The sequence below is a fragment of the Coregonus lavaretus genome, assembly GCF_964263955.1.
Source record: "Coregonus lavaretus genome assembly, chromosome: 16".
Classification (NCBI taxonomy): domain Eukaryota; kingdom Metazoa; phylum Chordata; class Actinopteri; order Salmoniformes; family Salmonidae; genus Coregonus; species Coregonus lavaretus.
The window spans coordinates 47,926,290-47,940,059 of NC_140003.1; the positions used below are offsets into that span (position 1 = coordinate 47,926,290).

The 13,770-nt window shown below is 48.9% G+C and overlaps 1 protein-coding gene across 1 annotated transcript in view; it reads right to left on the minus strand.

Annotated features, from left to right (window-relative positions):
- Positions 1-13,770, minus strand: part of LOC311143873 (fibronectin-like) — a gene marked incomplete at its 5' end in the record, with an annotated part of 84,687 nt that overhangs the window by 10,390 nt on the left and 60,527 nt on the right. The window contains 9 exons of the mRNA XM_084179744.1: positions 49-138; positions 2,660-2,839; positions 3,046-3,133; positions 5,239-5,429; positions 5,620-5,889; positions 11,115-11,228; positions 11,562-11,717; positions 12,761-12,925; positions 13,581-13,697. Of these exons, the coding sequence (XP_084035870.1) occupies positions 49-138; positions 2,660-2,839; positions 3,046-3,133; positions 5,239-5,429; positions 5,620-5,889; positions 11,115-11,228; positions 11,562-11,717; positions 12,761-12,925; positions 13,581-13,697 (1,371 nt within the window). The remainder of the gene's footprint in view (positions 1-48; positions 139-2,659; positions 2,840-3,045; positions 3,134-5,238; positions 5,430-5,619; positions 5,890-11,114; positions 11,229-11,561; positions 11,718-12,760; positions 12,926-13,580; positions 13,698-13,770) is intronic.

A 13,770-nucleotide genomic window follows, 5' to 3' on the forward strand; every position in this document is an offset into this window, starting at 1 on the left:
GACAAGTATCTAAATCAATCGCGTGGCTTTATAGGGGGGCTACTGTACCAGTGGTGGCAGTGAGGGTGAAGGGGGTACTGCGACCACTGCCATTCAGAGTGTAGATGTTGATCTTGTAAGTTGTACCGGGCTGCAGACCTGTGGAAACAAGTTGAAAATGTTACAGATTAATATGAACCAGAGTCTGGGTTGTGTTCATTAGGCAACAAAGGACTGAAACAGGAAAGGTGTCCAATAAGAAACTAATTGTACTTTTCCTGTTTCAGTACTTTGCATGCCCTAATGAACACGACCCTGGCGTGAATGTTGACTGCATGGGTAAGGGGGAGTAGGTTTAGGAAGGTAGGTAACAGGTGTAGGTACGGGCGGGGGGGGAGGGGTTATTGGAGGGGTACCTTGGATGGTGTAGGTATGGGGGGGGGGTACCTTGGATGGTGTAGGTATGGGGGGGGGGTACCTTGGATGGTGTAGGTATGGGGGGTACCTTGGATGGTGTAGGTATGGGGGGTACCTTGGATGGTGAAGGTATGGGGGGTACCTTGGATGGTGTAGGTATGGGGGGTACCTTGGATGGTGTAGGTATGGGGGGGTACCTTGGATGGTGTAGGTATGGGGGGGGTACCTTGGATGGTGTAGGTATGGGGGGGGTACCTTGGATGGTGTAGGTATGGGGGGGGTACCTTGGATGGTGTAGGTATGGGGGGGGTTTGGGGGTACCTTGGATGGTGTAGGTATGGGGGGGTTATTGGAGGGGTACCTTGGATGGTGTAGGTATGGGGGGGGTACCTTGGATGGTGTAGGTATGGGGGGGGTACCTTGGATGGTGTAGGTATGGGGGGTGACTTATTGGAGGGGTACCTTGGATGGTGTAGGTATGGGGGGGGGTACCTTGGATGGTGTAGGTATGGGGGGGGTACCTTGGATGGTGTAGGTATGGGGGGGGGTACCTTGGATGGTGTAGGTATGGGGGGGGTACCTTGGATGGTGTAGGTATGGGGGGGGTACCTTGGATGGTGTAGGTATGGGGGGGGTACCTTGGATGGTGTAGGTATGGGGGGGTACCTTGGATGGTGTAGGTATGGGGGGGGTACCTTGGATAGTGTAGGTATGGGGGGGGGTACCTTGGATGGTGTAGGTATGGGGGGGGGTACCTTGGATGGTGTAGGTATGGGGGGGGTACCTTGGATGGTGTAGGTATGGGGGGGGTACCTTGGATGGTGTAGGTATGGGGGGGGTACCTTGGATGGTGTAGGTATGGGGGGGGGGGTACCTTGGATGGTGTAGGTATGGGGGGGGGTACCTTGGATGGTGTAGGTATGGGGGGGGGTACCTTGGATGGTGTAGGTATGGGGGGGGGGTACCTTGGATGGTGTAGGTATGGGGGGGGGTACCTTGGATGGTGTAGGTATGGGGGGGGTACCTTGGATGGTGTAGGTATGGGGGGGGGTACCTTGGATGGTGTAGGTATGGGGGGGGTACCTTGGATGGTGTAGGTATGGGGGGGGGGTACCTTGGATGGTGTAGGTATGGGGGGGTTATAGGAGGGGTATATTGGATGGTGTAGGTATGGGGGGGTTATAGGAGGGGTATATTGGATGGTGTAGGTATGGGGGGGTACCTTGGATGGTGTAGGTATGGGGGGGGTACCTTGGATAGTGAAGGTATGGGGGGGTATATTGGATGGTGTAGGTATGGGGGGGGGTACCTTGGATAGTGAAGGTATGGGGGGGGTACCTTGGATGGTGTAGGTATGGGGGGGTACCTTGGATAGTGAAGGTATGGGGGGGGTACCTTGGATAGTGAAGGTATGGGGGGGGTACCTTGGATAGTGTAGGTATGGGGGGGTATATTGGATGGTGTAGGTATGGGGGGGGGTACCTTGGATAGTGAAGGTATGGGGGGGTACCTTGGATGGTGTAGGTATGGGGGGGGTACCTTGGATAGTGAAGGTATGGGGGGGTACCTTGGATAGTGTAGGTATGGGGGGGTATATTGGATGGTGTAGGTATGGGGGGGGGGTACCTTGGATGGTGTAGGTATGGGGGGGTACCTTGGATGGTGTAGGTATGGGGGGGGGTACCTTGGATAGTGAAGGTATGGGGGGGTACCTTGGATAGTGAAGGTATGGGGGGGTACCTTGGATAGTGTAGGTATGGGGGGGTACCTTGGATAGTGTAGGTATGGGGGGGGTACCCTTGGATGGTTGTAGGTATGGGGGGGTACCTTGGATGGTGTAGGTATGGGGGGGGTACTTGGATGGTGTAGGTATGGGGGGTACCTTGGATGGTGTAGGTATGGGGGGGGTACCTTGGATGGTGTAGGTATGGGGGGTACCTTGGATGGTGTAGGTATGGGGGGTACCTTGGATGGTGTAGGTATGGGGGGGGTACCTTGGATGGTGTAGGTATGGGGGGGGTACCTTGGATGGTGTAGGTATGGGGGGGGGTACCTTGGATGGTGTAGGTATGGGGGGGGTACCTTGGATGGTGTAGGTATGGGGGGGGTACCTTGGATGGTGTAGGTATGGGGGGGTACCTTGGATGGTGTAGGTATGGGGGGGTACCTTGGATGGTGTAGGTATGGGGGGGTTATAGGAGGGGTATATTGGATAGTGTAGGTATGGGGGGGTACCTTGGATAGTGTAGGTATGGGGGGGTACCTTGGATAGTGTAGGTGCGGGATTCAGGGGCGATGGTTCTCTGGATGGGGGTCCGGCCTCCTGTGGTGGGCGTGGCCTCAACTAGGAAGCCAGAGATGGTCTCGGTCTTGGAGCGCCAGGTCAGAGTGACGGAGGAATCCTTAACGTCTGAGATACGCACACGACGTGGCGGACTGATGTCTGGAACACGGAGAGGAGAGGATCTCTACCATTATTTGTAGTTTATCGTCTTTGTCGTTATAACAAATTGTCTCCTTTGTTAAATGTTTGTAATGTCTATTGTGATTATTATTTTGTGGACCCCAGGAAGATAATCAGTCGCTAAGGCGTCAGATAATGTAATATTCTCATTATCGCCATCACTGTTGAAGAGAGGAGGAACTCACTGTCCAGTGTTGTGACCTCTCCTTGAACTGGGCGGCTCGTCAGAGAGTTCTTCAGGGCGTAAATGTGCACCTCATACGTAGTAGCAACCTACACAGACAGAGAAACAGAAGAAAGCTTGAGTAATACTCAGTGGGACCATCATCATCATCATCATCATCTCTTTCCAAATCATACTAGTCACTTACAGTCCTTTAAAGTGGCACTTCATTATTCTGTTTGACCTCATTTGCATTATCTCAGCACCATGCCAGCGTCTACATATGTGAAAATGGCACTGTGTTGGTGAAGACCCTGATCGTAAGGTCAAAAGGTGCCGATGTGCCCCTTTAAGAGTCCTCGGCTGTGGTTCCATTCTTTGATGTGTTCGCCAACTGGAAATTACAAAGGCTGGTGGACTGGCTGTGGCTTCGCTAGTCTAGAAGACTACTGGTTTAAAACCCACAACAGGTCAAAAGTAGTGCCCTATATAGGGAATAGGGTTTCATTTGGGACAGGGACAGGCTCCACAGCTGGAGCCACAGCTCTCAAAACAAATGCCTGGAAATCCCAAACTATGAAATAACAGCTGTCGAAAATACTTTTCCTTTTAGCAAATGGGAAAGTCGTAGAGAAACACAAGCATTTCAAATGATTCATCCCTCAGGTTATGCATAAATCACATGTAGATTTTGGTAACTACTATAATGCATTATGATGCAGTTATAATGCATTATGATGCAGTTATAATGCGTTTTACAATGTGTTTTTATACACACACACACACACACACACACACACACACACGGAAAGTATTCAGATCCTCATCAATCTACACGCAATACCCCATAATGACAAAGCGAAAACAGGTTTTTAGAAATGTTTGCAAATGTTTAAACATCCTTGAGATGTTTCTACAACTTGATTGGAGTACACCTGTGGTAAATTCAATTGATTGGACATGATTTGGAAAGGCACACACCTGTCTATATAAGGTCCCAAAGTTGACAGTGCATGTCAGAGAAAAAACCAAGCCATGAGGTCGAAGGAATTGTCCGTAGAGCTCCGAGACAGGATTGTGTCGAGGCACAGATCTGGCGAAGGTACCAAAACATTTCTGCAGCATTGAAGGTCCCCAAGAACACAGTGGCCTCCATCATTCTTAAATGGAAGAAGTTTGGAACCACCGCCGAGGCAAACGAAGCAATCAGGGGACAAGGGCCTTGGTCAGGGAGGTGACCAAGAACCCGATGGTCACTCTGACAGAGCTCCAGAGTTCCTCTGTGGAGATGGGAGAACCTTCCAGAAGGACAACCATCTCTGCAGCACTCCACCAATGAGGCCTTTATGGTAGAGTGGCCAGATGGAAGCCACTCCTCAGTAAAAGGCACATGACAGCCCGCTTGGAGTTTTCCAAAAGGCACCTAAAGACTCTCAGACCATGAGAAACAAGATTCTCTGGTCTGATGAAACCAAGATTGAACTCTTTGGCCTGAATGCCAAGCGTCACGTCTGGAGGAAACCTGGCACCAACCCTTGCTGTGGGGATGTTTTTCAGCGGCAGGGACTGGGAGACTAGACAGGATCGAGGGAAAGATGAACGGGGCAAAGTACAGAGAGATCCTTGATGAAAATCTGCTCCAGAGTGCTCAGAACCTCAGACTGGTGCGAAGGTTCACCTTCCAACAGGACAACAACCCTAAGCACACAGCCAAGACAATGCAGGAGTGGCTTCGGGACAAGTCTCTGAATGTCGTTGAGTGGCCCAGCCAGAGCCCGGACTTAAACCCGATCTAACATCTCTGGAGAGACCTGAAAATAGCTGTGCAGCGACGCTCCTCATCCAACCTGACAGAGCTTGAGAGGATCTGCAGAGAAGAATGGGAGAAACTCCCCAAATAAAGGTGTGCCGAGCTTGTAGCGTAATACCCAAGAAGGCTGTAATCGCTGCCAAAAGGTGCTTCAACAAAGTACTGAGTAAAGGGTCTGAATACTTATGTAAATGTGATATTTCCGTTGTTTTTTTACATAAAAAAAAAAAAAACATTTCTAAAAATGCTTTGTCAATATGAGGTATTGTATGTAGATTGATGAGAAGAAAAAAACTAACAATTTAATCAATTTTAGAATAAGGCTGTAACGTAACAAAATGCTTAAGGTCTGCTGGTATAATGCTTTATAACTGGTTATAAGCAGGTATGAACATTTATAATTACCATGAGTCCAGGCACGTGGACCTGTGTTTTGCCTGGGCCAACGTTAATCTCCTTGGTGGGGCCGCTCTTGTTCTTGGGGTTGACGACCACCCGGTATCCGGTCAGATGAGCGTTGGACGTGGTCCGCCAGTTGATGTTGAAGGAGGTGGTGGTGACCTGGGAGAACTCCAGGTTGTTAGGGGTAGGGATGTCTAGATGGGGAGAGGGAGAGAGGGAGAGAGAGAGGAGTCAGTTATTTACCTTGCGCCCCAAATACTGTCAAAAGTCTCATTAACTACTCATTGAATGATCAAGATTATTGATTCAATGCCTCACTTTACTCAAACTGATCCCCTTAAACACAAGTTAATATTTGTCCCGGCGGAGGGGCTTATAGCCTACCTGTGGCCTGGACGCCCACCAGTGGAGGACTAGGTGTGCGGTCGTGCATGGCGATGACCTTCACCGTGTATTCACTTCCTGGTCGGAGACCGTGGATCGTTGCGGACTCGTCGTCTCCGCGGGGTGTGGGACGCAGCTCCCTCTCGCCCTCCTCTGGGCTGGCGTACAGGACACGGTATGACGTCACCCGGCCGTCTGGCGAGTCCCAGGAGATGGTCATGGAGGTGGAGTCTACATTGGAGAAGGTCAGGTCTGTGGGGCGGCCCACCGCTGCAGGGGAGGGAGGACGGAGGTCAATCAACCAACCCCATCAATCAAATCAACTGTATTTATAAAGCCCTTTTCACATTAACAGTTGTGGAACAACTCAACGCTGCAGGGGGGAGGAGAATTAGGATTTAAGAGGTCACAGGGGTCAATGTCCCTCTGGCCCAAACCCTTTAATGTTTGCAGATCTGAAGTGTCTGGATAGGAGATGACAATCAGATGGATAGGAGATGACAATCAGATGGATAGGAGATGACAATCAGATGGATAGGAGATGACAATCAGATGGATAGGAGATGACAATCAGATGGATAGGAGATGACAATCAGATGGATAGGAGATGACAATCAGATGGATAGGAGATGAAGATCAGATGGATAGGATATGAAGATCAGATGGATAGGAGATGACGATCAGATGGATAGGAGATGACAATCAGATGAGCACTCTGCTAGGACTGTGTAAAATCAGACTTATCTGTCCCCTATCCCCTTCCACTTGGCGCAGCCCCTTCCCCTAGGCCCTAACTCCTTTCCCTTCCCCCTTGGCCCTAACCCCTTCCCCAAACCCCTTTCTCTTGGCCCTATCCCTTTCCCCTTACCCTAACCCTTGGCCCTATCCCCTTCCCTTGGCCCTATCCCCTTGGCCTATCCCCTTGGCCCTATCCCCCCCTAACCCCTCCCCTTGGCCCTATCCCCTTCCCCTTGGCCCTAACCCCTTCCCCTATTCCCTTCCCCTTGGCCCTAACCCCTTCCCCAAACCCCTTTCTCTTGGCCCTATCCCTTTCCCCTTGGCCCTAATCCCTTCCCCTAACCCCTTGGCCCTATCACTTTCCCCTTACCCTAACCCTTGGCCCCATCCCCTTCCCCTTGGCCCTATCCCCTTCCCCTATTCCCTTCCCCTTGGCCCTATCCCCTTCCCCTTGGCTCTAAACCCTTCCCCCTCAGCCCCTTCCCCCCTATCCCCTTCCCCTTGGCCCTATCCCCTTCCCCTTGGCTCTAAACCCTTCCCCCTCAGCCCCTTCCCCCCTATCCCCTTCCCCTTGGCCCTATCCCCTTCCCCTTGGCCCTATCCCCTTCCCCTATCTCCCTATCCCCTTGGCCCCCACCCCTTCCCCTTGGCCCTATCCCCTTCCTCTAACTCCTTGGCCCCTTCCCCTTGGCCCTATCCCCTTCCTCTAAATCCTTGGCCCCTTCCCTTTGGCCCATTCCCCTTCCCCCTATCCCCTTGGCCCCAACCCCTTCCCCCTAACCCCTCCCCTTGGCCCTATCCGTTTCCCCTACGCCCTTGGCCCTAGCCCCTTCCCCTTGGCCCTATCCCCTTGGCCCTAATCCCTTTCCCCTACGCCCTTGGCCCTATCCCCTTGGCCGTAACCCCTTCCCCTACGCCCTTCCCCTTGGCCCTAATCCCTTTCCCTAGGCCCTAACGCCTTCCCGTTGGCCCTAACCCCTTCCCCTTGGCCCTAAATCCCCTTCCCCGTGGCCTTAACCCCTTCCCCTATCGCCTTCCCCTTGGCCCTATCCCCTAGGCCCTAACCCCTTCCCCAATCCCCTTGGCCCTAAATCCCCAATCCCCTTGGCCCTATCCCCTTGGCCCTAAATCCCCTTCCCGTGGCCCTAAACCCCTTCCCCGTGGCCCTAACCCCTTCCCCTTCCCCTTGGCCCTAACCCCTTCCCCGTGGCCCTAACCCCTTCCCCGTGGCCCTAACCCCTTCCCCGTGGCCCTAACCCCTTCCCCGTGGCCCTAACCCCTTCCCCGTGGCCTTAACCCCTTCCTCTATGTCCTATGCCTTGGCACTAACTCTGATGTTTTCTGATATACAGTACCAGTCAAAAGTTTGGACACACCTACTCATTCCAGCGTTTTTCTTTATTTGGACTATTTTCTACATTGTAGAATAATAGTGAAGACATCAAAACTATGAAATAACACATATGGAATCATGTAGTAACCCAAAAAGTGTTAAACAAATCAAAATATATTTGAGATTTGAGATTTTTCAAAGTAGCCACCCTTTGCCTTGATGACAGTTTTGCACACTCTTGGCATTCTCTCAACCAGCTTCATGAGGTAGTCACCTGGAATGGATTTCAATTAACAGGTGTGCCTTGTCAAAAGTTAATTTGTGGAATTTATTTCCTTCTTAATGCGTTTGAGCCAATCAGTTGTATTGTGACAAGGTAGGGGGGGTATACAGAAGATAGCCCTATTTGGTAAAAGACCAAGTCCATATTATGGCAAGAACAGCTCAAATAAGCAAAGACAAACGACAGTCCATTACTTTAAGACATGGAAGTCAATCAAGTTTCTTCAAGTGCAGTCGCAAAAACCATCAAGCGCTATGATGAAACTGGCTCTCATGAGGACCACCACAGGAAAGGCAGACACAGAGTTACCTCTGCTGCAGAGGATAAGTTCATTAGAGTTACCAGCCTCAGAAATTGAAGCCCAAATAAATGCTTCACAGAGTTCAAGTAACAGACACATCTCAACATCAACTGTTCAGAGGAGACTGCGTGAATCAGGCCTTCATAGGTCAAATTGATGCAAAGAAACCACTACTAAAGGACACCAATAAGAAGAAACTTGCTTGGGCGAAGAAACACGAGTAATGGACATTAGACCGGTGGAAATCTGTCCTTTGGTCTGATGAGTCCAAATTTGAGATTTTTGGTTCCAACCGCCGTGTCTTTGTGAGACGCAGAGTAGGTGAACGGATGATCTCTGCATGTGTGGTTCCCACCGTGAAGCATGGAGGAGGAGGTGTGATGGTGTGGGGCTGCTTTGCTGGTGACAATGTCAGTGATTTATTTAGAATTCAAGGCACACTTAACCAGCATGGCTACCACAGCATTCTGCAGCAATATGCCATCCCATCTTGTTTGAGCATAGTGGGAATATAATTTGTTTTTCAACAGGACAATGACCCAACACACCTCCAGGCTGTGTAAGGGCTATTTGACCAAGAAGGAGAGTGATGGAGTGCTGCATCAGATGACCTGGCCTCCACAATCACCCGACCTCAACCCAAATTGAGATGGTTTGGGATGAGTTGGACCGCAGAGTGAAGGAAAAGCAGCCAACAAGTGCTCAGCATATGTGGGAACTCCTTCAAGACTGTTGGAAAAGCATTCCAGGTGAAGCTGGTTGAGAGAATGCCAAGAATGTGCAAAAGCTGTCATCAAGGCAAAGGGTGGCTACTTTGAAGAATCTCAAATATAAAATATATTTTGATTTGTTTAACACTTTTTTGGGTTACTACATGATTCCATGTGTGTCATTTCATAGTGTTGATGTCTTCACTGTTATTCTACAACTTTAGAAAATAGTAAAAATAAAGAAAAACCCTTGAATGAGTAGGTGTGTCCAACCTTTTGACTGGTAGTGTATATATGTGGAAGTAATATGGTGGACCAACCACTACACTGCATAGACCCACCTATACCCTATATATCTACAGCATAGACCCATCTATACCCTATATATCTACAGCATAGACCCACCTATACCCTATATATCTACAGCATAGACCCATCTATACCCTATATATCTACAGCATAGACCCATCTATACCCTATATATCTACAGCATAGACCCAACTATACCCTTTATATCTACAGCATAGACCCACCTATACCCTATATATCTACAGCATAGACCCACCTATACCCTATATATCTACAGCATAGACCCACCTATACCCTATATATCTACAGCATAGACCCACCTATACCCTATATATCTACAGCATAGACCCACCTATACCCTATATATCTACAGCATAGACCCACCTATACCCTATATATCTACAGCATAGACCCACCTATACCCTATATATCTACAGCATAGACCCACCTATACCCTATATATCTACAGCATAGACCCACCTATACCCTATATATCTACAGCATAGACCCACCTATACCCTATATATCTACAGCATAGACCCACCTATACCCTATATATCTACAGCATAGACCCATCTATACCCTATATATCTACAGCATAGACCCATCTATACCCTATATATCTACAGCATAGACCCACCTATACCCTATATATCTACAGCATAGACCCACCTATACCCTATATATCTACAGCATAGACCCACCTATACCCTATATATCTACAGCATAGACCCATCTATACCCTATATATCTACAGCATAGACCCATCTATACCCTATATATCTACAGCATAGACCCACCTATACCCTATATATCTACAGCATAGACCCATCTATACCCTATATATCTACAGCATAGACCCACCTATACCCTATATATCTACAGCATAGACCCACCTATACCCTATATATCTACAGCATAGACCCATCTATACCCTATATATCTACAGCATAGACCCACCTATACCCTATATATCTACAGCATAGACCCACCTATACCCTATATATCTACAGCATAGACCCATCTATACCCTTTATATCTACAGCATAGACCCACCTATACCCTATATATCTACAGCATAGACCCACCTATACCCTATATATCTACAGCATAGACCCATCTATACCCTATACATCTACAGCATAGACCCATCTATACCCTATATATCTACAGCATAGACCCATCTATACCCTATATATCTACAGCATAGACCCATCTATACCCTATATATCTACAGCATAGACCCACCTATACCCTATATATCTACAGCATAGACCCACCTATACCCTATATATCTACAGCATAGACCCATCTATACCCTATATATCTACAGCATAGACCCATCTATACCCTATATATCTACAGCATAGACCCATCTATACCCTATATATCTACAGCATAGACCCACCTATACCCTATATATCTACAGCATAGACCCATCTATACCCTATATATCTACAGCATAGACCCACCTATACCCTATATATCTACAGCATAGACCCATCTATACCCTATATATCTACAGCATAGACCCACCTATACCCTATATATCTACAGCATAGACCCACCTATACCCTATATATCTACAGCATAGACCCACCTATACCCTATATATCTACAGCATAGACCCACCTATACCCTATATATCTACAGCATAGACCCATCTATACCCTATATATCTACAGCATAGACCTATCTATACCCTATATATCTACAAACACACAAGGGTTATGGCCAGAGGGAAGGGGGGGGGGACCAGAGGGAAGGGGGGTGGGGGGGTTGGGGGGGGGACCAGCACAGCCACATATGAAGAACACTCACCAGTAACAGCAGTCTCCACCAGGGGAGGGCTCTCTCCGTCTTGTCCCAGAGCATACACGCTGAGGATGTACTCTGCTGTGGGCTGCAGGCCAGAGAACGTCATCTCTGTCTGATCTAAAATACCAGAGATATACAGTTGACAACAACAATACCAGAGATATACAGTTATTTACATACAGGATATGGCACAGAACTAAATCAGTTACCTGACTACGCCAAAACTATAATGAACCAAAATGTTGTTATTGAAAACATTTTAAAAGCCTCAGTACCAGTGATTTACTTGGGTGTATGGTTATCAAAAAGTCCTTAACAGCCATATGTTTAACACAGCAGTCAGTAGAAAAAGTGGAAGATCTCTGGGAACGTTGTCTGTTGTGCTGGGAAGTATTCCTGATTTGCGGACATTAGCCTACAAGTCAGCCAGAGCCAGGAGGTTATTCCTACCTGGAGCGACGGTCTCAGAGAAGGAGGGACCCTGTCCGTTCCTGGGGACCCCAGTGATCCTGTACCCCTTGACGGGCCCCTGGGCCGGGGACCACCGCACGGTGATGGTGCTGTCCTTAACGTCAGTCACCTCCATTTCCGATGGAGACTCAATGTCTAGAGAGAAAGAGGAGAGGAGACTCAACATCTAGAGAGAGAGAGGAGACTCAATATCTACAGCGAGAGGAGACTCAATATCTACAGCGAGAGGAGACTCAATATCTACAGCGAGAGGAGACTCAATATCTACAGCGAGAGGAGACTCAATATCTACAGCGAGAGGAGACTCAATATCTACAGCGAGAGGAGACTCAATATCTACAGCGAGAGGAGAGGAGCCAAGTCACAACCTGCTGAAGGCACAGCAGAAGTATACTTTCAGACCACATTATCAAACCAGGACAGGGTATAATGAAAAAGGACTTTAAAAACAACATCTAACAATCCTGATCAATCAATCCCTTTTTAATAATAATAATAATAATAATAATAATAATAATGCCATTTAGCAGACGCTGTTATCCAAAGCGACTTAATCAAGTGTAATGGCAATGGAACCCACAACATTAGTTTTACACCTACAGTAACCAGGCCTAGAGTCCAAAGAACAAGCAGAGGCAGGTAAGGAAAAACTCCCTAGAAGGAAGTTACATTTACATTTTAGTCATTTAGCAGACGCTCTTATCCAGAGCGACTTACAGTTAAGCGAGTGCATACATTCTTTTTTATACTGGCCCCCCGTGGGAATCGAACCCACAACCCTGGCGTTGCAAACACCATGCTCTACTGAGCTACATCCCTGCCGGCCATTCCCTCCCCTACCCTGGACAACGCTGGGCCAATTGTGCGCCGCCCCATGGGTCTCCCAGTCGCGGCCGGCTACGACAGAACCTGGAAGTTAGGCAGGGGTGTCTCCATGTTAGTTAGGGGTGTCCCCATGGTAGTCAGGGGTATCCCCATGGAAGGCAGGAGTGTCCCCATGGTAGTCAGGGGTGTCCCCATGGAAGGCAGGAGTGTCCCCATGGTAGTCAGGGGTGTCCCCATGGTAGTCAGGGGTGTCCCCATGGTATTCAGGGGTGTCCCCATGGTAGTCAGGGGTGTCCCCATGGTAGTCAGGGGTGTCCCCATGGTAGTCAGGAGTGTCGTGTCCCTATGTGTACCTGTCTTGTGGATGACGTAGATGGGGGTGCTGGAGGCTGGGCTGTCCCCTCTGCCGGTCACAGCGTAGACTGTGATGGTGTAGTCAGTACCAGGCCTCAGGTTCTGGATGGTGGCGGTAGACTGGGAACCAGGGACAGTGAACTCTTTAGGGGTGCTGTGGCCACCTGGGGGTTGGGAGGGGTAACAGCAAACAATGCTATAGATTAAAAAAAAACATTCATATTGTGAAAAAGCTAAAGAATTGGTGAGCTCTCAAATTTCAATAAGACTGCATATGGTAAGGTACTCTTTGGTTTCCCAGACTTGTGAAATTGATGACGATCACATTAGCATCGAAGGCTTTCTGTGGCGAAGGCTTTCTGTGGCACCAGACTTTCTGTGGCTGATCATAGCAGTGCAAGCTAACTCACCTGACTGCAAGCTAACTCACCTGACTGCAAGCAGACTCACCTGACTGCAAGCTAACTCACCTGACTGCAAGCTAACTCACCTGACTGCAAGCTAACTCACCTGACTGCAAGCAGACTCACCTGACTGCAAGCTAACTCACCTGACTGCAAGCTAACTCACCTGACTGCAAGCTAACTCACCTGACTGCAAGCTAACTCACCTGACTGCAAGCAGACTCACCTGACTGCAAGCTAACTCACCTGACTGCAAGCTAACTCACCTGACTGCAAGCTAACTCACCTGACTGCAAGCTAACTCACCTGACAGGTCAGACTCTCCATGGTGATCATAGCAGTACCTCACAATAACAGGCTAGACTAGTTAACGGTAGACTAGTTAAGGCCAGGCTAGTTAACGTACCGGACAGACCTGACTCTCCATGGGTGATCCTGTAGTACCTCACGGTAACAGAGGGGGCGTCCCAGCGGATTGTGATGCTGGTGGGGGAGGAGGACACTACCTCCAGGTCAGTAGGAGAGTCAGAGACTAGGGGACACAACAAGGAGGAGGAAGCAGAGACAGACGGTGAGAATGACAGAAACATTGAAATAAACCAAAA